Source organism: Rhineura floridana, chromosome 10, assembly GCF_030035675.1.
Source record: "Rhineura floridana isolate rRhiFlo1 chromosome 10, rRhiFlo1.hap2, whole genome shotgun sequence".
Classification (NCBI taxonomy): Eukaryota; Metazoa; Chordata; class Lepidosauria; order Squamata; family Rhineuridae; genus Rhineura; species Rhineura floridana.
This window is the reverse complement of record NC_084489.1, coordinates 24,594,432-24,621,782: the sequence shown is the minus strand read 5'-3', so window position 1 is coordinate 24,621,782 and position 27,351 is coordinate 24,594,432. Positions and strand designations below refer to the sequence as shown.

Sequence of the window (27,351 nt, the reverse complement as noted above, 5' to 3'; positions counted from 1 at the left end):
CACTATTCTGGGTGTACCTTAGGAACCGGTTATCCTGCTAAGTCTCTACTGGGATGCAGAAACACAATTGCGTTGCCAGTCCCTAGAGGAATCCAACTGGAAGGAGGCAAGAATACAACAAATCGCAGTGATGCAGCCTCTTCTATGGGCATGTGTGGGATATGGTAGATGTCAACAGCATGTATTTAGGCACAGTACAAGTCTTCCCACGCAGTTTGAAAATTACTGAATACTGCCTCCTGTTTGAACTGCTGTTACGTTAATAATTTATTGTTTTATTTGTATTTTGTTGTTTCTATTTTGAAATTGTGAACTTTCTTGTGTAATTTGTAAGAAACAAATGATAAAAACATATTCACAAGAAATCTGTCGTAGCAGCTGTTCAGTGAAACAGCTAACAAAACTCCATGTTTGGTGACAACAAGCTTCCCTGTTACCTGGAGCCAAGCCACAAGGTCATCCTGCTTCTCTCCTCTTCTTATTAGCATCCTGGAAGGATATGGCCAGCTATCTTGAAAATCCAGAACATTGGCCTAAATACACAACTTTGACATTTACCGTAACACATAAACATATATGTGCAACAGGTTTCAGGATCTCAAAAATGCAAGATTCAAGTTTTGACTTGGAATCACTGTAGCATCTTAGTTCACACTACATTACTGAAACAGAGAAAACCATGATTTAGAGCTTACACATTTACACCTCATCATTTAGCTTAGATGGCAGGACATTAAAAGCCTGCAAAATTTCCATTACTTGAGAGAATTCAAAGGACTACCAGAACTTCAGCATGACAGTGCTTTGAGGTAGCACAACAGCATGAAAAATGCTTTCAGAGTAATCGTTTGCCTGCATTGTATTAGCTACAATAGTGAGTTACAATTAGGCATACAAAAACGCAAGGTACAAGGTATAAAATATAAAGATGTCAAGAATGAACAAGACTTCTTGGCAAACGCTTTGGTAATCACTATTGAAAATATTGTTCTATTCCCACACCTTTTTTGCATGAAAGCCAGGCTTTGAAAAATGTTAGCACAAAAAAACTTTTTGAATTTGCTTCATATTAGAGTATCACCTAACAGCCCTTAGCAGTGTAGTTTGACAAGGCAAGCTCATTACAAAATCAACCGAGGTCATTCTGTAGAACTGTTCGCTTATTTTCTCCAAGAAGTTTTGTGGTGCTAGAAAGCTTGCACTTTGAGCAGCTAAAGCAGACCAAATGAGGCACATACAAAGACCATGAAGAGATGGCTCTAATTACATGCCCGTTTCCTGCATGAAGACCTATAGTTAGATTTCCTGAAATGGGGCTTCAACAGCTCATTCCTGCCTGCAAGTCTGAAAAGGATATTACTATAATCTCTCAAAACTTTAGAAGTACTTTCCTCCTTTAACACCGCATGCTGCTGCTAATTATCTAGTAACCAAGATACAACTTCATCCCAGTCCTCCAAGCTACCATATTAACAGTAAATAGGATGGAGAAAATAACTTGGATCATCAAACTTCTTGCTGAGGGGAGGCAGGTACTGCTCTAGCGCAGTTGTTTATGCCTTCGTGCTGACATGCTCTTGAAAGAGAAAAACCTAACTGGAAAAGAATGGCACATTACCATGTCTCTGTCTCCTCTGTCTCTTTATCCCCACTCACACAGACCCTTGTACCTACATGGGTATTATGGCAAATCCTGGCTGATGAAAAGCTTCCAGGAGATATTCATTGACACACATGGATGTGCAAATACAGCCATTTTGTAGATCAGGCTGATACAGCTGGGTCAACAGGACAAATATACAACATTAAAACTGGATACGCCCCTTTGAAAGTATGCAGGTGATGAGGCTCAATAGAACTAGTCTTTCAAATAAATAATAAGACACTTTTAAGGTTGCTAATAGATGCAATTCAAAGAAAGATGCTCACAAGTTGGAATAAGGCAGTTTCTTAATCAAATCATTGATCGATGTAGCTGCTTTGAGCTCTATAAATGCTTTAAATAAATATTGTATACAGTGATGCAGGGTCTTTCCTAGCCCTACCTAGAGAAGCCAGGGATTGAACCTGGAGCTTTCAGCAAGCAAACCATGTGCTCTAGCACAGAGATACTTCCCTGCCCATAGTTAATGTTAAGTTTCATTAATGCCAACAGGCACATAGTTAAATGGACAAGTGTCCCCAAGGCAAATTGTAGAACTACAATTCAACAATGCTGTTATCAGTCTTTTAGCTTTAGAAAACTAAAAAGGGGAATGTGCTTATTTATGCTAAATACAAACTAACCATCTAACCAAAAGGTCACTGCCTCTCAGCCTCAGAGGGAGGCAATGGTAAACCCCCTCTGAATACCGCCTACCATGAAAAACCCTATTCATAGGGTCACCATAAGTCAGGATTGACTTGAAGGCACTCCATTTCCATTTTTCAAGATGAATAACTATTTTATCTTAGTAGTCCTACAAGTATTCAGTTTTTCTAGGTAATTTGGTAAAAGCTGTTGAAAAAATTAATCACACAGTCATACTAGGCATACATTAAACTGAAATTTTATTTGCTGACAGTTTATGCTTTTTTGGGAGGAGCAGATGCTTTTTGGAGCTTCTTTACTTCATGCTTGATGATCCTGTTTCTCTGTAAGAAAACAAAATTATATATAATTGTAAGCAGGGGGAGACTTCATTTTCACCAACCTATTTAATTACCTCTCGTTGTTCACTCACATATGGACAACTGAAAGTATATGTGTTGCTTTTCAAATTAAGGTTATTTTGTTTGAGCTATGCTCAACAGTTTCAGATTCCATTTCACAAGTTAACCTTCTAGAGGTTATACAGAAAAGACTACTACTGTTGATTGATGGAACTATCTAGCTGGGGCAGCCCTATAATGAGGCAATGAGTCAACTGCATCAGGAAGATTAGGAAAGGGAATAGACTGTCCCCCCACACACACACACACAGAGGAAGATGCCTCTGGCCCCCACTCACAAGGAATGAAGCACCTCCACTGTGAAACTCTAAACAGGCATTGCCTTCATCACAGCAAAGCAACAATAGCACAGATTATCTGCAGGGCCACTTCACCCATAATGCCTCGCTCTGAGGAATGACTCCTTCCGCATGGCATGCAGCATGGATGGCCATGGTGCGAATGAGAGGTCAGCAAAGAGGGAGGTGGTTACAATGGCAACATGGGGTGGAAAGATGGAGAGGAGGAAAAGGCAGAAGTCCATTTCAGGCAGTGCCCTGTGTTGTGCCAGCCCTGGATTTAGCTAAAATATTGCTTCCTTGCCTTTCAGTTAAAAAAAACTTCAAAGGCAGCCTACAAATTTAAGTTAAAACACAAAAATACAAACCTGTAAGACAATATAAAAATAGCACAGAAGTGAGAATGAGCAGCTAAAAGCAGCAAGGTAACAATATCAGCATTTAAGCCTAGGTAAATAAGATATTTCCCTGGCATCTAAAAGCCATAAAGTTCAGTACACAGGCAAGCCCCCTCAGGATAGTATGCAATAAATGGGGCACCACAGCTTAAAATACCCTTTCCCTGGTTGCCACCTGCCTGACTTCTGATGGCATGGGCACCCAAATAAGAATCTCAGATGATAAGTCTTAGAGATAAAATTCATGTGGGAAAAGGCAGACCTTCAGATACCAAGTTGTATAAAGCTCAAAAGAGCACTTTTATGCTTCAAAATGATTCTAGACACACTGAAGCTGTTTAAAAACTGACATGACCAATGTAGCAGTTGTGTTTGGGATTAATCATAATTTCCAAGGAGTCTTCAAATGCAGCCCTGCATACAATGTGTTGCCACAATCTAATCTAACTAGGAATAAGAAGCTCATACTGAGCTGCAGGATAATTGAAGGAGATGTATCTGCTAATACAATGAAAGATTTTTCTCTTATATACTGCTGCAAACACAGAATGAAGGCCTTCCAAATAAAGACAGACAAGTCAGCTGGGCAGGGGCCATGGAGGGGCAGTAGACACAGCATTTTAAAATGCTTTCAGAAACAGTGTTTAGCAAGCATATCACTCACTGCCTTCGGACGTCAGATTAACTAATTTTCTTCAACACATGTACTATCAACAAAAAATTGTACCTGAACCAGGCTGTAAGAAATGGAAGTAATAATGAGATACCCCATTTCACTTCCTAGTTGCTTACTTCCGAGTTCCATGACCTAGTCTTGGTCTCTCTCTCTCACACACACACACACACTTAAACTGGGCTGTATGCGACTTCAACTGTACCAATTAAAGATCAGAGTGGCTGGGGAAAGGGTGGCTACAATTACAGAAATCATTGCTGGCTATATCCATGCACAGACTCATTCACACTTCCTCCACATAATTTCTTCACAGATGTGCTTGCAATTATGTGGGTACTCACGTGGAAAGCAAAGTTAATTGTGAATAATTGTCCTAAGTCTGTACATTAGAAAACAGTTTCAAAATTATGCTGGAAAATGAGCCTCATCAGGAATATAAAGCTACATTACCAGCAACTGTTTTTCAAAACAGTGATTTTGAAAACCAGAAGTCAATTACATATTATTCACCTACCATTTTCTTGGCCTTCATGACCTTGTAGCGATCAAAATCAGACATCTTGGCTTTCTGTTGAAAGATTTTCCAAGATAAACTAATGTTAGAAATTTAACCATCTTACTAAATAAGCTGAGCTTTGTTCAAACTTTCAAACTGTTTTCAACCCGACAAAACACACATCTCATGTCTATCAATTTAACCTCTGAGCCTTCTCAAATATTTATCTTGTTATTTATTACATTTATATCCCGCCGTTCCTTCAACTAACTCCAGGCAGTGTACACGGTCCTGTCCTTTTCCCATTTTATCCTCACAACCTCTCGGTGAGGTATATTAGGCTGACAGACAATTACTACCCCAAGGTTTGGAATACAGGCCAATTGACTGATCTGGATAGGGTTGCACTCTCTAAAGCAGCACACAGCTTGGGAGTACTCCTGGATACATCTTTGTCATGAGAGAGGCCCAAGTGACCTCTGCCTTGGATTGACTTTTATATGCTTCAGTTGGTACATCAGCTATAGCCATATCTGGATCAGGATAACACAGCTGCTATAGTTCATGCACTGGTAACTTCAAAACTGAATTACTGTGGGGCTGTGCTTTGGCTAGGTCTGAAAGCTCCAGCTATGCAGAAGGCAGCGGCTAGACTGCTGAAGGGGACAAATAGCCGATAGCATGTAACACCTCTGCTAAAACGTGTGCACTAGCTACCCATATGCTACCGGACCAGGCTCAAGACTCTTGTGTTAATATACAAAGCTCTGAACAACTTGGGTCCAAATACCTTAAGCTCGACTACCAAGATCATCCAAAGGACCACTGTTAGTTGTCCTCCATGTTACTAAGGCTTAGCTGGCCTCAACTAGAAACCAGGAATTCAGTGTTGCCGCTCCCATACTGTGGAATACTCTTCCAGCAGAAATTCAGGAGACAACCTTGGGCCCAAAGTACCTTCAGGACCTCCTGATTAATTATGCTCCACCTTGATTTCTGAGGTCTTCTGACAGGCGCTTCTGAATATCCTACATGCCCCTGAAGTTTGACTGGCCTTTGCCAGAAGCCAAGCCATTAGCATGGTAGACCCTGCCCAGTGAAACTCCCTGCCAACTGATGTCCAGCAGGAGTCATCCCTGCTCGTTTTTAGATTTCCCCTAAAAACTATTATTCAGATAGGCCTTTCAAACATGAGATTCTTTGCCAACAAGGTTTTACTGATGTGTTTGACATTTTAAAATTGCTTTTATTGTGTTTCAGTTGTATACTGCCTTGTGACATTTTATATGAAGTTTATAAATATTTAAATATAAATAAATACACTTTCAGGCATCTCCTAAAAACTTTGTTATGCTTACAGGTCTATGCGGATGTTTAAATTTCTTGATTTAGTAGTCATTTCAATGATTATTTTGTACTGGTTTTTTTGTGATTTATGTTTTATTTTGTGTGTGTGTATATATATATATATATGTATATATATGTATATATGTATATGTGTATATATATATGTACACTGCCTTAATATATAACAATAGGCAGTTTTGTTATAAATAAAAATAAGGTCATCCAGCAAGCTGCATGGCTGAGTTGGGATCTGAGGCCATTATTCCCACTTTTAGTCCAACACTCTAACCACTACAACATGCTGAATTCTGTTATCTATGACAATCTTTCAAAAATTTTGTTCAACTCAACAGAGGAAGATCTTCTGGATCTAAAACAGTTTTTAATTGAGCGAATGTAAATAATTTGGTAATGCCTTTATAAAGATCCATTTTTGAGAATAGCAGAATAAGTGTGAGAACGTATTTTAACAAGGGCTGTTTGATATTTAACAAGGACTAGAAAAAAGGGGTTTAAAAATATTTTCATTTTCTGTAACTGTTACTGCTGTATAGCCAAAATGTCTTTCAAAGATGAATGCATGCATTTCAATCCTTGCCTCACCAATTTAAATCCCCTGCCACTACTCAGTCAAATAGCATTTTAGTTGATTAAAACATACAGCCTTTTTAAAATCATAACTCCCTCTTGGTTCTGATATTCAAGAGCGTTGTTGCTTATGTAGCCAGATGACCACCAACCATGCAGAAGAGGGAGGTATCACCAAGCGTGGGACAACTCCACACTTAGAAATACAATCTTAAGAAAGAGAAAACCCTGAGAATGAACCCTCAAAAACAACCCTACAAGGAGAAATGGAAACTATGTGGGAGAGGGAACCGACTGTGCTGGAGGGCATGACTGACCTTTTGAACAGTGAACAGGAATGCATCACACTGCAACAGGTCTCACTTGTTTATTAATACAAATAGCAGTATACACTTTCCCTGCCCCCCCCAAGGCAGCAAGACTACAGCAGCTACTGTTGGTGCCACTGTGCATGTTTCTACCTTCTGATTCATGTGTGACATTACTATGATGCACATCAGGCTTTTGGAAAATTGCAAGAACAGATGGGGGAGAGTTGGGCCCTTGTCAGCCTCATGAGCTGGAGTCAAACGGGCATCAATGTAGTCCTAAGTGAGTGGTACTGATGCAGTGCAGTCCCTGTGCGTTTTAATACCATGGAGTTATTGGAGCTTTCAAATAGCAAGAGGAGCAGATTTAGTTTATTATTTATTATAGTTATTTTTACTGAGCCTTTCAATCAAGCTCCTAGGTCTCTTCTTGAAAACCAAGAACATAAAACACTTAAAGTTTTAAGAGCCTGCAGGCAGGGTGGAGGAAGTCCTCACATGGTTCCGAAAGTATATTAATGTAGACAGCATGCAAACCTCACCAGTGAAAGCATGCCACCACTAAAAAGCTGTCTCCCTAGGAATCATCCAGTGTACCTCAAATGGCAGGGCCCTCCAAAGAAGGTCCCTTAAGTAAGATCTTACATGCAGGCACGCACATGGAGAAAGGCAGTCTTTCAAATGAGTGGATTTAGCTGAAATAATGCAAATCTATTTGTATTACTGCTGCTAAAGTCACCCCACCATGAAACACCTTATTTAGCTACATTAGCACAAATTTAGTTCAGCACAATGTTGCAGATTTTATGCTATTTTGAAAACATACCTTCTCCCTGGCTTCAATTTTTTGTGCCCATCTGGTGGATTTCCACTTCTCGTTAATGTTTTCCTTTTCCCAAGCAGCTCGCACATACTTCTGACGAGCACTAGATTAAAAAAAAATTGTTATTGTAATCAAACATCAGCTTTCATTTGCAAATTAATCTCAACAACCACCACTAACACACCAAAAAGAGATTCTACATTATATTTTCCCATGTCAGTCTTAAGACTTCTACATCTTTTATTGATCTAACTGTAAGGAGTGAAAGGCTGGTAGCAACCCACACACCCACCTTCAAAAAGTTGTCTTATAAGAGTAGTAATATAGCAACTCAGCAATGCATCAGGGTCGTGGCATATTCTGAGCCACTTCAAAAAAGTAACAGTTCAGATCCTTATGTGGCTTGAAAAATTATCTTTATGGAACTGACAACTTTTGCTTACTAAAAAGAAACAATAGTCACAAACAGCAGGTTCTTCATACAGGCAGACCCTAGCACCCTTTATTATGCCATACTATAACTCAAACACAAACATGACCCAATCATGCCAATCACTGTTCGGAAGGGGGCTAGAAAAGTTTCTCAAAAAGGCTGAAGCACTGTAATGTTATCAGAAAGACTGATGCTTATTTCAACACATGCAGTGGTTTAGGAATGTTTATTACACTAGGACTTTCAGCTCAACTTCTGATAAGCATATAGTTCAAGCATCATTTATCTGGCAGCCTGATGGGCTGCTGGCAGCATTATATAGACCCATATACTATCCACTCCAGCATGAATATGCTAATGCTGAATTTTGATTTCCCCATTTGGCTTTATACTGAATATACAGAATAGTAACTACAACAGAACACCCTTCAAGTTGACACCAACTGAAAATTTCCTCTTGTGGATAACCTAAAATGGAGGAAATTCCTATCCAACCACAGATCTTCAGCAAAGATTTCAGCCAATATAGAACATGATGAACTGTTAACACATTTCCTGCAGTAGCAACAATAGATTGTTTCCATAATAATCCAAGTTTAGAGAGACAGTGATTCTGGACTACCAGGATAACAGACCTGTGAGGAAACTTGAGAACGAAGTCCGTTAGCTGCATGCACTTGAAGGGCATAGCTTGCCTTCTGACACCGCTGCAGGGACCATCTACTAATGCCTGGGGGGGGGGGAGGGAGAAGATAAAACGTGTTCAAGATAGCCCTTGAATTCAGGGAGAAAAACTGTTGTTTTCATCAGCCTACAAGGAAACTTGAATTTAGATGCTAAACCTAAACAAAGAAAATTGAACATGGAAAGCCAAACAGCATCAGACCAATATTATTTCCCTTTAGTCATACACGATATGCAACAGTCTTAAGACAGCAGCACCTTCTTGAAACCAAAGAACACTCTTTTACTTCAGGCAACTTATGGACAATGCATATTTTATGGACAAACTGTATTTTTGTACAGTTTTGTTAAAGATATTAATCAGAAATTGGAGTGTATATTCTGGGCCAGGTATCTTATTACTGTTGGCTCATTTAGCTTTTACAGCTCAAGTACTTTCAGAGATTATTTTGTATTTCTATTCTTGTTGCTGTATTTTGGAAATATTTATCATTGGGAGAGATCTGCTCAGAAAAGTGGCATACAAATATTTCAAATAATTAGAAGTTTTAGCCTAAATGGCAAAAGAAATGAAGGTTTATTAGAAAAATGAATGGCAGTGACTCTTTCCTTCTCAGTCACTAAAGCCAGAATGGATGCGTTCAAACTTACCCTGTTCTGATCAATAACATCCACAATCGCTACCAGCTTGCCCGCATGGGGCCCGAAGGAAATATAGGCAACTCGGCCAATCTCAACATAGCGCTTGAACACCTTAATGGAAAACAGCATTATTTTAGTGACTTAAATGGCATACTGCTAGGTACATTCAGGAAGAATTTTAACCTTGAGCACAACACTAACACAGAACAGAAAAAAACCCAGAAACCAGTAAAGTCTAAGATTTTCTGAAGTTCTCAAGAAACTTGGCTCAAGAACCAAACAAAGCATTACAAATACCTAGGTATCACACTGTGGTTGCTTAAGGGAATATGAAGCTGAACCTTTGAAATCAAGTAATTTAATGACCCTGACCCAGCCCTTGCTTGAAGAAGAGCTTCTTCCTTCAGAGAATGCTACACTGGATCCAGTCCCTTACGTCTAAATTAAGTTTCATCATTAACCACCTCCCCAGTTAAGTAAGGTCACCAACAGTTAATGACTGTGAGAATTAATGGACTTGGGCAAAAGGACTCCTTCACCCTCTATCCCTCACAATCCCTTTAAACCGCTTCAAAAGAGCATGAAATGCTTGAAAATAATTATGAAATTCCTCAAAAGAATTATTTTAAGGATATATTTTAATTATTTAATCATTCACATCGAATGATCCACTTTGCAAAGCACTTAATCCTTATAACCTAGAAAACACAACACAACAAATGAAAGGGAGGGAAGAGCTGGGAGCCGTGGGAAGAACGCGCGATTACTGCAGTTACATGTAGCTGGGCAGTTATTTAAGGCTTCAGAGAAAAAACGGGTTTTAAAAGTGAATTTTAACCAAGTAAAAGCGATGGCTTCACGGGTACGTTTTGAGAGGCAACAGAGGGAAATGGTCTCTACCATCATTCATTCATTCGTAGATACATAAATGGATGAAATGTCTATTTTTAAAAAAGTCACACATAGGCGAAAGCACGGCCTGCCAAACGACACCTGCAGAAGGATTTGAACCCGGCTCTTCTAGGAAGGCCAGAAGACACAAACGAGGCCAGAGCTCCTGCGCTTTTAAGAACTGTGCAGAAAGGGGAATTTCAGGGGGTGTATCTTGCAAGACTATTACTTTTAACAACCACTGCTGGTTCACGAGCCCTGTCCTCTTTTGCATCCAGCTATCCAAGGCGCTTTCCGCCCCAAAGTCCGCCACTCCTGTGGTCGGCACGAGGCGGTATTCAGAAGCCACGCGGCCCCCTATCCGCGAGGCCGCACGAGACATGAATCCCCCCCCCACGGTCCTTATTATCCTCCGTCCCCAGTCTTCGTCTATTTCTTCTCTTCCTTTCTCCAGCCCTGACGAGGTGCCTGCAGCCAGACGCACGGCTAATCCCAGGCATTCCCCTCGCCCTCCTCCCTCACGGGCGCTCTCTCCAACTAGCTTCCACCGCCCGCCAACTCATGTGAAGGAGAGGCTGCACCACAGACTTTTAACGACGATGCCTTCCGCCTCGAGAAAGCCGTTCAGAAAAGCCTCGCGGAAAAGGCCCCAGCCACGCTCGCGCGCTCACCATGATGGCCGCCTCACAAGCCGACGGAAAAAAAGAAAGCGCCGCTTCCGGTTGCTGCCAATACTTCTTTCACTATCTGAACTGCGCAGGCGCGCAGTGGGATGAGGCGGGACCCGACGAGCAGTTTTTCGTCAGCACATAGGATGCGCTGGTGAAGTTGGATGGGGCAATCCCGAGAGGATCGGCAGGGCGCATGTGCAGGAGCCTCCACAAGAAGGATGGGAGAGGACAGACGAATTCAAGGGCTTGGCCAGGACGCATGCGTTGTAACATAGCGGAAGTCAAATCCTAGACTGTGAATGGAATTCCTGCTTTCTCCCCACCGGTTGCGCTACTCGCATGCGTAGTAAATAGTATATATGTGTGGAAGGAAGGTTAACTGGCATTAGAAATTACTGGAGTTGAATATTCTTGGACAGATGGCGGCGCTGTGATGCTTGCTCATAAGACGGTGCCCTGTTACAATACGCGCGAATCGCAAAATGTCGCTTAGCTTTTACTGGGTCTTTGGCTCTACTGACATCACAATAGTATAATGTCTATTCAAAAGTAAGTCCCACTGAATTCAATGGGGCTTGTTTCCTGGTAAGTGGAGTATAGGCTTCCCCCCCCCCCGGAACTGTAGTTTGTTAAGGTGCTGATAGTTGTTTGGAGACCCACTATTCTTCTTAAAGAGCTACAATTCTCAGAGCGGTTTAACAACCAATCCCTCTCCCCAAGGAACTCTAGGAATTATAGCGGGGGGGGGAGGAGGAAGTGGTCTCCTAGTAACTGTCAGCATCCTTAACAAACTACAGTCCCCAGGATGCTTTGGGGGAAGCCATAACTGTTAGAGTGGCATAACAGTGCTTTAAACATTTGGTGTGGATGTGGCCTTAGGATACCTCAATGTCCATGGATCTTCTGTTTAGAACTGCATTTTTGTGTGTGATTATTATGGAATGATCTTCCTGATGAGGTGCGCCTGACGCCAACACTGTTATCTTTTCAGCACCAGGTCAAGACTTTCCTCTTCTCCCAGGCATTTTAGCATGTGTTTTTAAATTGCTTTTTTAAAATTTGTTGTTAAAATTTGTATCTTTGTTTTTGATGTTTTTAATTGTTGTAAACTGCCCTGAGAGCTCTGGCTGTGTGTGTGTGTGTGTGTGTGTGTATGTATGTATGTATGTATGTATGTATATATATACATACATACATACATACATACATACATACATACATACATACATACTGGGAGCAGTTCCCATGCTATTCCTCATTGTTCCTGCATGTGCCACTCAGAGAGCACTCTGTGCACCCTCAAAGCTAGTCTGCTACCTTCAGGACTACTGTCCAATAGTAGTGTTGAAGTAAGAGTCAGTTGTCAGGCTCACCAGTTTCTGTATGTGGAATGGGAGGGCACCATGTTGTCCTTCACTTCAAGCAACAAAATGTCTTGGACCAGCCCAGTATATATATAGGTGAAATACATTGGCAAGTATCTAATTTAGAACTTGCTAAAAGTTAAGTTGTTCTTCCTACATTTTATCCAGTGACGTTCTGAAATGTAGGTGGTATGTTATAAAGAAAGAGATGCAAGGGGAGCATCAGACGGAATGCTTTGCCTTTTTTAAGGCTAAAATCTTATACCCACTTAAGACTGGGAATAAGCCCCATGGAACTTGAGAGGACTTACTTCTGAATAACATACATAGGATTGTGCTGGAAGATTGCCTAGTATGGTATGTAAATAGGGTTGCATTACTGGACTGGAGAGGGCTAATGGATCTGGTACCACTGCTGGTGCTGACCTTAATAGTCCTTGCAATGTTGCCAAGTACATTCCTTTCCTCAAGGAGATTGGCTAGAAAATACCTGAAAAGGGGATACTTCCCCTTCTCCCCATCTTTGCTGGGGATGCTGTAAACAATGTAGAAGTCTGTAAAGGAAACAGACTGAAGGAATTTTAGACAGATGAAGAGTAACCTGAGTTTGGACTCTGCAAGCATCTTTGAGTACTGGCTGTAACTCTGGGATCAGATGTAGGAGTAGTGAACTTTGGCTGTCTGTTGGAATGTTTTAAGCTGTGCTTCTACCTATGCTCAACCTGTACATTTGAAAATAAAAGTAAATACTACAAAATGCCAATAACCTGCCAGTGGCCTCCTTCCAGAGGAAACCAAAGCTAGGTAAGTACTGTGTCCCTAGAACCTCACAACTGCTTAGAGAAATACAGTTAAGTGTAAGGCTGCAATCCAGTATGCATTTACCTGGGAGTAAGTCCCATTGAATCCAATGGAGTTTACTTTTGAGTAGCCATGTATTAGATTGCAGCCTGTGAAGAGATTTGCTGACACCCTTTTATATCCAGAGGTGCTGTGCCTTTGAATATAAACGCATAACAGACAACAGCCAAAGTTGTTGCCATTGCCAGCACTCAGCTAGTAAAGGCATAGATAGCACTGCAGCCCTTAATAAATGTAACAAGCTTTATATTTATATTTTAAAGTAGATCACCTTAGAGTGACGAACTACTGTCTTCTTGTAGCAATGCAAACATTTATCTTAAGTCAGTCAAAGCTATAAGGTAGGGTTTCTTTCAGACAATCCTCTCAACAGGGACATATCAACCAGCCAATCACCCTGAGCTTAATGCATTCATATGGCGATTTGAAAGGAATCTATACTTTCCAATAGACATTTTGGGCCTGTTCACATGGTGACTTACTGTGAGATTGGTGCTACTTGCATCCCTGTTTAATTCGCAGGATTCACATGACATTATGGGCAAGGTGAACGTATGTCGCTGCTTTCCCCTTTAAATCTGTATTAAACCAATCTGCTGAAAGTGTGAAAAGTGAAGGAAAAAACTTCTCTGCTTCGCTGCACTCCTCCCATGTAGGCGCTTTGCTCCAATGTTTTTTTGCTGGGCGAGTGGATTGTCACTTTCAGATACTCCCCTTTCTCTGCCCACTAAACTCTCCATGAATTCCATTTTTGCTTCCATTGGCTTAACCAGCCACTTCCAGTCGCTCTAGCTTTCCTTTCCCCCTTTCCTCCCCCCATTAAGTTCCTTCCCTCACTCCTTGAAACCAGCATAACAGTGGAAGGCTAACTCCCACTGGAGCAATCCAGAACTGAATTACTGACTTGCCGAAGTTAGTGAGGGAATAAACTCAAATAAATGAAAGTGCATATAAATGAAAGTGGAGCTGGAAATCTGTATTAACAATAAGTCTTGCTTTGGTTTGTTTACCCAGGACCAGCTGTGACTTATAGAAACCACAGTTTTTCATGTCTGTTCCTGTGGAGATTTTTTGGCGATGAGTGTAAAAAACTCAAATAGCCCCAGGACCACCCCACACTGTAACGAAACACCATGTCTTGAAGGTGAGGGATGGAAAACAGACTAATAACATAGCTCTGTGTGTTCCTTCCCCCTTCTCCCCTGTTAAGTTCCTTCCCTCGCTCCTTGAAACCAGCGATGCACTCCGTTTCCACAGTATTAGCGCCCCCTTGCATGATGGTTGAGGAAACGCCCCCAGTATCATTGCATTGACCAATTACTGATGTGACAGAAGGCGCGTGTGTGCACACACATACACTCTTCCACTAAAAATTTCATTTCGTAGGTACTTAATAGGTACTTAAAAAGGCGGGGTTTGCTGTAAATATGTCAGGAGGAAATGAAACTGACAGAAAAAAGTTTTTGGTGTCAATTGCACCCCCACCTCTCTATGCTTCAGCTGCAATTGTCAAGAAACAATGAAACAACCCCCCCTCCCCTTCTCCATTAGCAATACTCCGGAGGGGGTAAACATGTAAATTTGGGGGTGGGGCCACAAGGAAACAGCAATACTAAACCTTTCCATAGGAACACCAACTATGTGAATGGAAAGCAGCGGAAGGTAGTGTGAACTTTGCAAATCTATTGTGATGGCAAAACCTGCGTCTTTAATCCGAAGTTTATCTCCCGTGTGAATCAGCCCTTTCTGCCATTTGGCACAGTACATCTCCTCTGAACAGGGAGCATGAAGGTTATATATGTAGCTCCCTTGTTGCCGTAAAAGGTAAAGGTGTCCCCGCACTTATAGTGCGAGTCATTTCCGACTCTTAGGGTGACGTCTTGCAACTTTTACAAGGCAGACCGTATATATGGGGTGGGATTGCCAGTTCCTTCCCCAGCCTTTCTTTACCCCCCAGCGTATGCCGGGTACTCATTTTACCGACCACAGACGGATGGAAGGCTGAGTGGACCTCGGCCCCTTTTACCGGAGATTCGACTTCCTCCTTCCGTTGGAATCGAACTCCGGCCGTGAGCAGAGCTTTGGCTGCGTTACCGCCACTTACCACTCTGTGCCACGGAGGATCATGTTGCCGAGCTGCATGTAAAAGTTTGCTTCAATAAGAGTAAGTGTGCATGAGTGGCTGTAACAATTAAAACATGCATGTTTAATTTAACCTTTTATCTGATGATGAAATGTGTTATGATTGGCTCCAAAGTCACCTGGGTTATGAGACTGGCTCTTTCAAAGCCAAATGACATTTTAAAAAAACACAACAACACAACTCTCAGTGCTACTGGTTAATCTTGTCAGATGGGATTAGTATACTGACTGTCCAAGAGGTGTGTTATCCAGAAATGCCACATGCTTGTTTCTCTTGAGGTCAGGTGCTTGCTGTACTTTCTCGACCTACATTTCATCTCTGTAATCATGCACTGGAATTGGAACATCTACTCTAGATAAAGCCAGATGGTATACTCCAAATACCATCTCATGTTAATTAATGCCTTAATCAGATGTCTTTTCTTTCCCTCCCTGGGGGGATCTTTAACCCTTTGATCCAGGAAGGCTGTACTTGCTGTCCACAGATATCCTCCCCATTGAGCTATGTGGATGGGAAGCAGCAGAAGGGGACTTGAGCTCCTGTGTGAAAGGATAACAGATGACTGGCAGTACCCAGGTTGTTGCTGGCTGTGCCACTGGGATGTTGAGATGCAGAGGTTTGCACTGGGAACGTGGCCATATCATCTCAAATTTATTGGCTCTCTCCATGTGTAGATGGTGTCGCCGGAGCAGTCCCTGCCCAACTTCCAGTCACCATGATGATTCCTCACATTGTTTATGCTTCATGTATAACATTACACTGTTATACTTATCTGGAACAAATACCAAGCCTTGCTTCCTCAATCTTAACTGCTACCATTGGATTAAAATTCTTAATTCACACACATGTTGAAAGATGTACAGCAGGTTAGAGCACTCTGAAAAGTGTCTGCCTTAAGTGATTTGGAATGTGAGCACTAGGGAAAAGCCTTCTGAAGTAATTAAGAGCAGGACAAAAACTGAGCATTTCTAAAATCTGGGGCAAGGTCAGAGATATACCAGAGAAGTCACTATCTAATGCACCTCCACCCTTTGCTGCTCAGTGCTTTTTGCTGAGTTTATTTCCTAGAGAATGAAGACCTACACCAGCTCCTCTTATTGCTAACAGAAACAGCTCAGTTCAAAAGTGTTGGAAGTGGGGCAAGAGCAACTCCTGTTTTGTTCTTTTGTTTACGTTCCAGAAGGGAGATAGAGTCAGGTTACTCCAGATGGATAGGCTTGATTACCTTTACCTGTGATGCTCTGACTGACTTCCTTCCGTTGTTAGACTGACACGTCTTTAGGGAAGCTTATCTGCCCCTCCTCCTTCCGCCCTTTCTTCTCTCTTCTCCGACTGTCCGGGAGAGAGGAGACACCTTTGTCTTTGCTCTCTCTCTTCTAGCCATGGGGGCAACTCCCAAGCCTGGGTGTTGCGCCTCCAACTTAGTTAGTTAGAACTAGGTATGCCTTTCTATCTACTATGTATTTCTATAAATACAGTAGCTTTTCTTATTTTACTAAGTCTTAAGTCTCAATGATCCTAATGCAGGGTAAAAGCCTGCTTTCTTAGGTAAACGCACGCACACACTGGCACACTTGCATTTCAGACCGCTGTTACTCTCTGCTTAACTAATTTAGCACCACAACAAAAAGTACAACAGCATTCTGGAAGAATATCGAGCTGGATCTGGATGTTTAGGTACATCTAGTCATGCCATGAAGCAATATTCTTTGCTCTTGTTTTTAAGTTTTAAAACTCTTTTTTTCCCTCAAAAAAGAACAAGTTCAGCTCTCCATTATTGATTTTATTTATTCTGCAGCAAAGACATGGTCAACATGACAAGCATTCTTTCGCATGTGCGACACAACACATGAATACACAAGAAAGATTAGACACAGTAATGCCACTGCTGTGAAAAAGAAGAGTAGACCAGCAAACAGAAAGGGACTCATTGGGGACCAGATCCTATCGCTCTCTGCTGGAATCATGTTGGTGAGGCTAAGCATATAGCCTAGTGACCAGGCTATGCTGCTGTTACCAACCTAAAACACAGGAAAGAAATGTCAAATCAGTCTGTAGGCAAGAAACCTTAGGCCCATTCAAAAGATAGCAAATCTGCTTTTCTTATTTCTTTCATCAGTTCTGCACAAGTAGCACAGATTCCACACAATGGATGGGGCAGTATTTTTTCTGGAGGGAGTGGGGATAGCTTTGCTTGTGGGGGTATAGTTATTTACCGCCTTTAAAAAGAAATCAAGATAGAAGTTTTAGTACAGATTGGCCTAGTTCAGATTCACTGGAAAATCATGGTTTTCTTTTACAACAGGGGTGGCTAACCTAAAGCCAATGGCCTTATATACAGCCCCAAGAGGTTTTTTGTGCCCCCCCCAAATAAAAGCATTTTTTAAAAATACAGACTGCTCCTGTACATTCCCTGCAGCAATACTGTAATGCTAAAAGGTTTTGTGACCTTTCCAAGACCCTCAAAATGGGATCTGGTTTTTTTTTAAATTACTCACACCTTTATTTCCTATTTGGCCTCTCCTAATTTGACATGCAGCCCTTGGAAGATTGCTCTTGGCCTGAAGAAGGTGAGCCACCCCTTCTTTAGACAAATGAATCTGCACAAGCCTCTGCCTCATGTGTTCTCCCCACTTCCCTCTCTTCCTCCATTATGTATACAAGAAGAGGAGACGGAAAGCTTTTGCTTTTGGACTAACTACAGTGCCCCATTATGTCAGACTTGGAAAAATATCGTCCGCTTTAAAGCAAAGGAGGATATAAAATCAGGGCTTGTTCATCCTAGTTTCTTTTAATTAACCAACTCCAGTTTCCTAAATTTGATGTATTGGGAAACTATGGTTAGTTCTGAAGTGAAAGCTTTCAGTTTCCTTTTGTCATATATGAAAGAGACGTGAAGCAGGAGCATGCAAGCCCTGAGTGCTACTTCTCAAAATGGGAACTTGGTTTCCTGCTCCACGTGGACCAGACTGTTGTCGGACAATGAGGAAAGGCCTTTTTCCTTCTGAAAAAAACTGCCTCTTGACTATAAGTATTTCCTTTCCTGGGATTTTATTTTATTCCTGCTGGCCCCCACTCCCCAAAAAACTACAATTTTTTCTACTAAAGTGTCCTCTGTGTACAGCAAATCAGTAATGAATGTTCATTAATTTTTCCAAAAACTGAATGTATGGAAATGTCCATTTTAAGTACTGCTTTGCGTAAAAACAAAACAAAAACCCTTTATGATGTTGTTGGTAGTTGGCTTATGGATTTGCAGTCCTTATTTAGCTCTGAATAGGTCCTTAAGGCAAGCTTGGATGTTACCATTATGGTATGGAAGCCACTGCAGCAACACAAAACCAGAACCCCAGGACAACATGGGAAGAGTCTGCAATGCGACTCATTCTCCTGCCAGTTCTCCTGAGAGGAGGGCGACACTTGTGTGGAAAGAGGTCACATCTTGAGCACTTTTCAGGTGGCTTTCAGATTCTGGCATTATGTTTGTAGAGCACAAAGGAACTACACTGAAGTGGCTGCCATGCCCTGAAGGTAATGCAAGGAGGTGTCCAATGCAACGTCAAATCCAGTGTTGTGGGATAAATTCCAGTTCATGCAGCCTGATGATGTGGACAAGATGCTTGCTGTGATGTACCCGACCACCTGCTCATTAGATCCTTGTGCATCCTGACTTGTTAAAGCTAGCCGGAGTACTGTGACTAAATGAGTCACAGGTGTAGTAAACACATCTTTGCATGATGGTGTGATGCCCACTTAAAGAGATGGTGGTGTGTCCAGTTCTTAAAAAGCCCACACTGGACCCAATGGAGGGTAACAACTATAGACCAGTTGCCAGCACCCCTTTCTTGGCAAAAGTGGTGGAGAAGGTGGCTGTAGAGCAACTGCAGGTATTCATGGATGAGACTATCTAGATCCATCACAATCTGGATTCAGACCTGGTTTCGGAACAGAATTAGCCTTGGTCACCTTGCTAGATGACCTTTATCATAAGAGAGATGGGGAGTGCAACCCTGTTACTTCTGCTTGATCTCTCAGCAGCATTTGATACCATTGACCATGGTATCCTAGACCAACTCAGTGGGATGCATATTGGAGGCACTCATTTAGAGTGATTCAGCTCTTACCTTCAGGGTCATGTCCAGAGTCTAACACTGGATGAGTGTTCCTCGGCCCCTGGCACTTGTGCTATTTGGTTCCACAGGGTACTATTTTCTCCCCAGTGCTATTTAACATCTATGTGAAGCTATTGGAGGTCGCTGATTCATAGGGTCGCCATAAGTCGTAATCGACTTCAAGGCACATAACAAATGAAGCTGTTGGGAGCAGTCATTAGGAGTGTCGGAGCAAAGTGTCAGCAGTATGCTGATGACACACAGCTCTATTTCTCCATAACATTTGAATCAGGAAAGGCTGTGAATGCTCTGGCTCGGTGTCTGAATGCTGTAGTGGACTGGATGAGGACCAATAAATTGTGCATGAATCCTGGGAAGATGGAGGTTGTTTGGGTAGGTGGTTCCCATCTCCAGGAGACAGGCAAGTTACCTGTTTTAGATGGGGTTGTACTCCCTCTGAAGGACCAGGTCCATAGCCTAGGGACTAGGCTTTTACCAGCTTTGTCTGGTTTGTCAGCTATGGCCGTTCCTGGACAGTGATAGCCTGACCTCTATAGTCCATGCGTTGGTAATCCTGATGGAGGATAACAGCAATGTGCTCTACGTGGGGCTGCCCTTGGCCCTGGTTTGGAAGCTCCAGCTGGTGGGAGTACATTGCCGAGAACATGTGACATCACTCTTAAAACATCTGCACTGGCTGCCCGTCCACTACCGAGACAGATTCAAGGTCCTGGTATTAATTCACAAAGCCCTGAACAACTTAGGTCCATGGAATCTTAGGGACCGCCTGAACCCTTATATCCCAGCTAAGTCACTGAGATCATCTGCAGGAGTGGCTTTGGTTGTCCCCTGAGATGGTGAGGCTGACAAGAAACCGAGCCTTCAGTATCATCGGCCCGGTTCTCTGGAATGCTCTGCCAGCAGAGATTCAGCAGGTGCCTTCTGTTTTAACTTTTAAACACCTGCTGAAAGTCTTTCTGTTTTGCCAGACTTATGCAGGCAGTTAAGGAAGTGCTTTTTTCAAAACAGGTGGCCTTTGTTTTTATTGTATTTTTAATATTTTTATTGTATGGCGACGATGGTTGCTTAACTTTCTGTAAACTGTTTTGATGTTTTTAACAAAATACTGGTATACAAATATATTCATAAATAAATGAATACAACAAAACATCTGAATGGGCTCCTAAGGAATTTTCACACTTGAAGGGAAAAGTCAAAATGACATGCCCCCACTTTTCTTTTTCAGCGATAGAGGCAGAAAAGTGGTATCCTGGATCTGCTGCCTGGAGTGACTGCTTCACATCAATTCATGGTCAGGGCCAACCCAAGACATTTTAGTGTCCGACATTAATTAACACGGGGCACGATGTCGGGATGCTGAATGAATGACACCTGTTCAAAAAGCCTTAAACTGCCACCTGAAAAGGTCCTGGGGAGGGGCATTGCACTGTGGTCGAGCATTTGCTTTGCATGCAGAAGGTCCCAGGTTTAATCCCCAGCATCTCCAGGTAGGGCCGGAAGAGACCCGTCTGAAATCCTGGGGAGCTGCTGCCAGTCAATGTAGACGATACTGAGCTAGATGGACCAATGGCCTGATTCAGTATTAGGCAGCTTCCTTGTGGCTGGAATAATCTATTCATGGTAAAATCAACTGTGTTACCAATTTATTTCTAATTTTGCCAACTCTAAGGAAGTTATTGAAAACTGTGTGAAAACAGCTCTAAAGAGTTCCTAACTTTATCTTAATTTTTCAAGATTTCCATCAAATTTCTTGGGAGAGAGTGGAGAAGTGAGTTAAACTTACCTCCTTCTGAAAGTGTATCTGTGGCCAAGTCTCTGCACTGAACTTATACCCATGTATAAGGAGGTAATAGATGTAGTTGGCTGAAAAGCAGTAAGATCTTGCATATGTTTCATCAAATTTGGGTATCATAAATGGAAGCTGAAAAACAAAAATGGCTATTCAACACTAAATCAACCTTAATATTCCATTTGTTTAGGAAAATGCATACCCCGACTTTCCATTATGATCATAATGATTGGGGCAGCTTGAGAAATACTGCCCTGAAATCCAAGGCAAGACTCTTGGTGTAATTAGCTCTGAAAACTACTATCAAGAAGAAATACAATAGGGAAAGAGTATGAATACAGAGATCTGCCTGGAAACAGTGTTGCCAATCAATTTTCAGGTGTGATTTCTAGAGCAGTGGTTCCCAACTTTGGAGCCGTGGGCCCCAGGGGGGCCACGAACAGTAAAGAAATGTTTTTTTTAAAAAAAACCCAGTCCCTGGACACTGTCTGCTCCCCACTGCCGCTGCAGACAATGCCTCCCCCTTGCTCCAAATGACAGGGAAGGACTTTTGCTGAAGTGCCAGAGCATCGCTGAGGGCAGTCTATAAAACACATGGCAGATGCCGAAGGAGGCTGAGGGCGGAGCTACCAGGAATTAGAGGGGATTACTATCACTGACTCCCATCGCCTTGCACTGCCACTGCTGATGATGCCCTTGCTCAGAATGAGAGGAGAGGGCTTTTTATGAAGCAAAAAGAAGCAAGGCTGCAAGGAAAGGCTGCTTTCCCCCTTCCCTCTTGGCAGCCAGCCTGCCTGCCTTTCTTGGCTCCTGCTTCACTGCCACCTCCTTTTAAAAATTATTCTTATTTGCGAGGCTGCCCAGATCTCACCTTCAGCCCAGATGGAGCCAAGGAGCAGTGAGGAAGCGCAGGACTTGCTCAGCCCCCATCTCTGAGGGTAAGTGTGTGTGCCAGGATCTCCCCTTTCTTCCACCTTTGGCCCCCCAATCTTTCTCTCCAAGACACTGCAGCTGTTAAGGGCTTCCCCCCTCCCACATGCCCAAATGCATGCAGATGCTTGCAGGAGGAGCAAGTGTGTTTCGTGTGCATGTGCACTGATCTGTCTTCTGCTCCGCTCTCATTCCCCAAGTGCACACTAACCAAGTCATCAGCTCTGATAATCATCCCAAGGCCTAAGAGCACTAACCCCCCTCCTCAATCTATCCATCCTTCACAATCTAGCATTCCAACCACTACCCCATTGCTGCTTTATTCTTATTGTTAAAAAGCTCAGCAGGTTGGCTGAGGCTGGGGTCCACATACTGTAGCTGAAATGTATTTATTTAATTATTATTGCATTTATATCCCACCTTTCCTCCAAGTTGCTCAGGGTGGTGCACACAGTTCCCCCCCCCTTTCCATTTTATTCTTACACCAACCCTGTGAGATAGGTCAGGCTGAGATATGGGCTTGATGGCTGGGTGGGGATTTGAACCTGGATCTTAGTCCAACACCCACTGATGTTGGGAGACAGGACTGTACATCTTCAGACTGTGTGTGTGTGGCGGGGGAGGGGGACACCAATTTGATGGACTTTTGCATTAAGGAAAGGAGGCAACACCTCCCTGTCTGCAAGGAGCTTTTTATGGAAAGGGATATTTGGAGGTGTGATTTTGCCATGCTCCACTTTTTCAGTTAACAGAGGTTAAAATTAGGTGTGGGGGGGGGGTCACAAATTTTTTTGAGTTTATAAAGGGGGTCCCATACTCATAAAGGTTGGGAACCACTGTTATAGCAGATGCTTGTTAAGACAAATCTGCTGGCTTATACTGTTTTTAGCAATCTTTAGTACAGAACTGAATATTTATGTTCTGCCTTTCTAACAATAAAAAGGCATGATCTAATAATAGTTAAGTGCTTATGCCTGGTTGATTTTAAGCACTTGCTTAACATTGTCTAGAAAGCATCCAGCATTATGGTCATGGAATATGGCAGCATCACAACGGTTCTGTTATGAAGTTGTAGAGACTGAAGTTAAATTTTATGAAAAGCAACAGTGCAATTCTATACATATTTAGTCAGAAGTAAGTCCCATTATAAATAGTGGAGCTTGCTCCCAGGAAAGTGTGTACAGTAGGGCCCCGCTTGTCGGTGTTCCACTAATATGGCGGCACCAGCGGGACGATCAGCTGTAGCATGTAGTGGAGCTCCCTGTGCTCCAGCTGATCGCGCGCTACAGCTGACAGGGATCAGCTGGAGCAGGTGAGCTGATCATGCGCTACAGCTGATCATGTGCTACAGCTGATCATGCGCTACAGCTGACAGGGATCAGCTGTAGCATGCAAGCTCCCCGCGCTACAGCTGATCATGCGCTACAGCTGACAGGGATCAGCTGTAGCATGCAAGCTCCCCGCGCTACAGCTGATCATGCGCTACAGCTGACAGGGATCAGCTGGAGCAGGCGAGCTCCACATGCTACAGCTTATCAGCTGTAGCGTGCGATCAGCTGTAGGGCGGGGAGCTTGTGCGCTACAGCTGAGTAGAGTCCCACTTTCCGGCAATTTTTGCTTTTTGGTGGGGGCCTGGAACAGAACCTGCCGTATGAGTGGGGCCCTACTATATAGGAATACAGCCTGAATCAATTTTGTGGTGTCATTTTTTTCTTATGTATTCCAATGCGCTGAAATAGTTTGTTGCACACAGACAGGTATAGGCAACTTTTGTCAATAGCTCCCTTCTACAAGTTCAGAAGGTTGATACAGACCTGGTTCCAATTCTGTGAGCAGAAAGCCCACATGCTTGTATTAAAATCAGCCAGTGAAAATTGTCCAGTTAAATTCAAAGCATTGACTGTGTAATAAAATCCAGAAAAGGCCTACAGATAAAAGCAGATGAAAGTTATATCTCAACTGTGATTCTAATTGTCTTATTTATGTTTTTAGAATAACAAAAGCGTAACAGAAAAGAAAGGAATAAAAACATATTAATAATACCCTTGATTTTTAACAGTTTACCAAATTACTGTTAGATAGGCATGTAGGAAACATCAGTTGGAATATTAACCGCAATTTTATTATTCCAAAAAATTATGAATAGGACACATCTTTCAATACACTTATTTTCTTGAATATTCCTCCCAGCAATTACTTGATATATTAACTTAAATAACAATGGTATCTCCCAGATTTTCTCCAGCCATTCTTTGATGGATTTACACCCAAGACATTTGTGCCCTGATGAAAAGACAAGCAACTAATTGTATATCAGCTTTCCCAACTTATCTCTTAATCATGGATAACTGGATTGTTTGGGGTTTTTTAGATAAGCAATATCCTGTAATTTCTTGAATAGTTTCTAACACACACAGTTATGGTTCTAATTAGAAGAAACGCTGACCACACACACACTCACACATAGCACAATAAGCATCAGATGAAGAAAACATACCACAAAGTTCCCTTTAACCTTTGGCTGATAGATTCCATTAAATGAACAGCCTTCCCTGTCTCTGCAAGCTGTGAAATCAAATAACACAGATACTGCCTCCCTGCAGAGAGCTGGATCCCCAGTTCCTCTGAAGTTTACAAGCTGGTTTGGGTTGTAGTTCTCTGGTCGTAGATATGCTGTGCAGAGGCTGCCATACAAGTGTTTCATTGTTAAAGCAATTTCATAATGCCGAGGATAGCATGGATTATCAATCCTGGATTTATCTCCTGAATTCTGACAGTTAAAAACAAACAAAGAAGTCTTTAAACAGGAGGAATTATTTAGACTGGTATTATTGTTACCGTCTTTTTCAGTGATGTTGACCTGTATGCATCCACAAAGAGAGGCAGCCGGGGAAAGAGCTGCAGTAAAAAAATGGTGGTCAAGAGATGGGTTAAGCACATGCTCCCTCTCCTCCCCCAATGCTTCTCTGCTCTGAATTACACTTTTCCAAAGTTGCTTTGCCTTAATAAAAGCAACCACTGGGTTTTTGTTACGTTAGATTTTGTCTTTCTCCATTTTCTTGTTTCTTCCTCTGTGGCCAGTAACTTCAATTAACATGCAGTACCATTTCTTGTTCAAACATGATGGCAATCAAACACCAGATGTAAATAGGACACGATCTCAACTGTGTTCAAGTGTCTGTGCATCACATTTTGGAAACTCCACAGATGGATTTGTACAAAATAAGTGGGCTACAATCAAGACTGTGCATCTTCCAAAAAAATAATTTTGCATCCAGAGCCAGATGTGGAATGAGTCTATATGCCTCTACTCCACAAAGGGGCCATCTTCAGATGCTCCCCTCATAGAGCTACAACTGCCAGAGTTCTTTGGGAAGCGGGGTTGACTGTTAAACCACTCTGGCAATTGTAGGGGGATATGGGTCTCCTAACAACTCTCTGGCGCAGAGTGGTAAGAGGCGGTAATGCAGCCGAAGCTCTGCTCACGGCTGGAGTTCGATTCCAACGGAAGGAGGAAGTCAAATCTCTGGTAAAAGGGGTCGAGGTCCACTCAGCCTTCCATCCATCCGTGGTCGGTAAAATGAGTACCCGGCATATGCTGGGGGGTAAAGAAAGGCCGGGGACGGAACTGGCAATCCCACCCCATATATACGGTCTGCCTAGTAAACGTCGCAAGACGTCACCCTAAGAGTCGGAAACGACTCGCACTACAAGTGCGGGGACACCTTTACCTTTTTAACCACTCTCAGGATTCTTTGGGGAAAGCCATGACTGTTTAAAGTGGAATAAATGGGGCAAATGTGGCCCATGGCATAGTGCCAATCCCATTGGACCATTCTGTTAGAAAGAGGGCTGCTGACTGAGCCTCTGCTCTCACTTTTTGTTAAACAAAAGAAAGTGATCACTCATCTGCCACCTCCTCTTATCATAGTGAGGCTCCTGGCCCCCAAATTAATCTGTCCCCCTCCCGAGAAAGTCACCCCAAATCCCCCTCAACTTTCATGAGGGGCAGATGACCGAGGAGAAATGGGGGAGAGAGTACTTGCCATAGCACTACTTGGGACCTTCTGCAAGCACGCATGTGCTCCACCACAGAACTATATATCCTTCTCTTCGTTCACTTAGAACGCCCCACAGAAGAATATTTCCTTGACTGTACCTGTAGTATTGATGCCAACAGTTTTTTCTCCGCTTCATCTCTGCCATAACATTGGAAACTGTGGGTGTACACACTGTATTCATAACCGTACAGCTGCACCTGTAGTGTGCTGTTTGTTGTGTCGCTGGTTTCTTCAGGGATGAATGAGATTTGAGTGGAGGCCCCTCCTAAATCGAGGGCGCCTGTCGTCTCTGCTCCACGAGGATGGACCCAGGCACTCCAAATGTTTTTCTAGAAATAAAGAGGGTGGATCTGAAATATCGGCTGCTATGGGGCTCTGCTATTCCCACAAAACGTTCTCTTCTTAGCTTACGGGGCACCATGAAATCATGCTCAGATCAATGTGGAAAAACTCTCTCCAGATTGTCTGTGAGAGTTGCATAAATGAAAACATTTTTTTCAAACAATGCAACAGAAGTACAAGGACACGGTCACAGCAGGAATGTGGGATATAGGTCACCGTGTATGCATTTGATTGGAGTGGGAGAATTCCCACCAAAGCCACATGATGCCTTTGTCAAGCTGGTGGCAACCCATTCCTAGCTCTGCACAGGTGTAAAATTGGTCCAAATAGCACAGTGGCAGAATGTGGGGGGTCTGATGTAGGTGACAGGATAGTCTAAGCTGTCACTGGCCGTATTCAAACAATCATACCTCAGCTTAATAAGATGACGTGAGTTAGCCTTTTGCCCATGCATAGGAAACTGCCTTATATGAAGTCAGACCATCTAGCTCAGGGTCATCAGCAATGAATGGGACTGGCTCTCCAGCCCTGCCTGGTGATGCCAAGGTTTGAACGCGTGAGCATGCAGGCTCTCACAGAGTAGCTTCCAGCTGCTTTTCTCCTCCTTGGTCCTTGTTGCTGCTGTGCCAAAGCAAGCCAAGGTTTGGCTTAATGAGTTATCTGACCCTGGGCTCATGGTTTAAACTCTCTCCTCACTAATTGCAAGCTATAACCAGGAACAAAACAGCTTGTAGTTAGTCTGGAGAGAGCTTAGCCATAAACCCAGGATTACACTTTGATT

The 27,351-nt window shown here is 42.6% G+C and overlaps 2 protein-coding genes across 4 annotated transcripts in view; both read right to left on the bottom strand.

Annotated features, from left to right (window-relative positions):
- Positions 1–2,533: 2,533 nt before the first annotated feature.
- Positions 2,534–11,055, bottom strand: RPL14 (ribosomal protein L14). 2 transcript variants are annotated; one of them, XM_061585995.1, is made up of 6 exons: positions 10,948–11,055; positions 9,395–9,496; positions 8,695–8,789; positions 7,630–7,729; positions 4,579–4,632; positions 2,534–2,634 (listed from the first exon to the last, which is right to left on the bottom strand). In XM_061585995.1, exons 1-6 carry the CDS (start codon positions 10,948–10,950, stop codon positions 2,566–2,568), a joined length of 423 nt encoding a protein of 140 aa, XP_061441979.1. In that variant the 5' UTR covers positions 10,951–11,055; the 3' UTR covers positions 2,534–2,565. The 2 variants fall into 2 exon arrangements, with proteins under 2 accessions (XP_061441979.1, XP_061441980.1); XM_061585996.1 differs by lacking the exon at positions 10,948–11,055 and adding an exon at positions 10,506–10,827.
- A 6,035-nt stretch (positions 11,056–17,090) lies between these two features.
- ENTPD3 (ectonucleoside triphosphate diphosphohydrolase 3) overlaps positions 17,091–27,351 on the bottom strand; it is a 32,130-nt gene continuing 21,869 nt past the window's right edge. For both annotated transcript variants that reach the window (XM_061586037.1, XM_061586038.1), the window contains 5 exons: positions 26,327–26,557; positions 24,665–24,937; positions 23,982–24,092; positions 21,232–21,369; positions 17,091–17,336 (listed from right to left, as the gene is read on the bottom strand). In XM_061586037.1, coding sequence (XP_061442021.1) covers positions 17,103–17,336; positions 21,232–21,369; positions 23,982–24,092; positions 24,665–24,937; positions 26,327–26,557 — 987 coding nt within the window. In that variant the 3' untranslated portion in view covers positions 17,091–17,102. The remainder of the gene's footprint in view (positions 17,337–21,231; positions 21,370–23,981; positions 24,093–24,664; positions 24,938–26,326; positions 26,558–27,351) is intronic.

What these genes read in the sequence shown, in the direction of transcription:
- RPL14 (XM_061585996.1), bottom strand. Translation starts at nt 10,658, where the DNA reads ATGTCTCGTGCGGCCTCGCGGATAGGGGGCCGCGTGGCTTCTGAATAC. An exon ending in GTTCTCAAGTTTCCTCACAG is followed by an intron (nt 7,730 to 8,694) that starts GTCTGTTATCCT and finishes TTTTTAATCTAG; the next exon opens with TGCTCGTCAGAAGTATGTGC. An exon ending in TCATGAAGGCCAAGAAAATG is followed by an intron (nt 2,635 to 4,578) that starts GTAGGTGAATAA and finishes GTTTTCTTACAG; the next exon opens with AGAAACAGGATCATCAAGCA.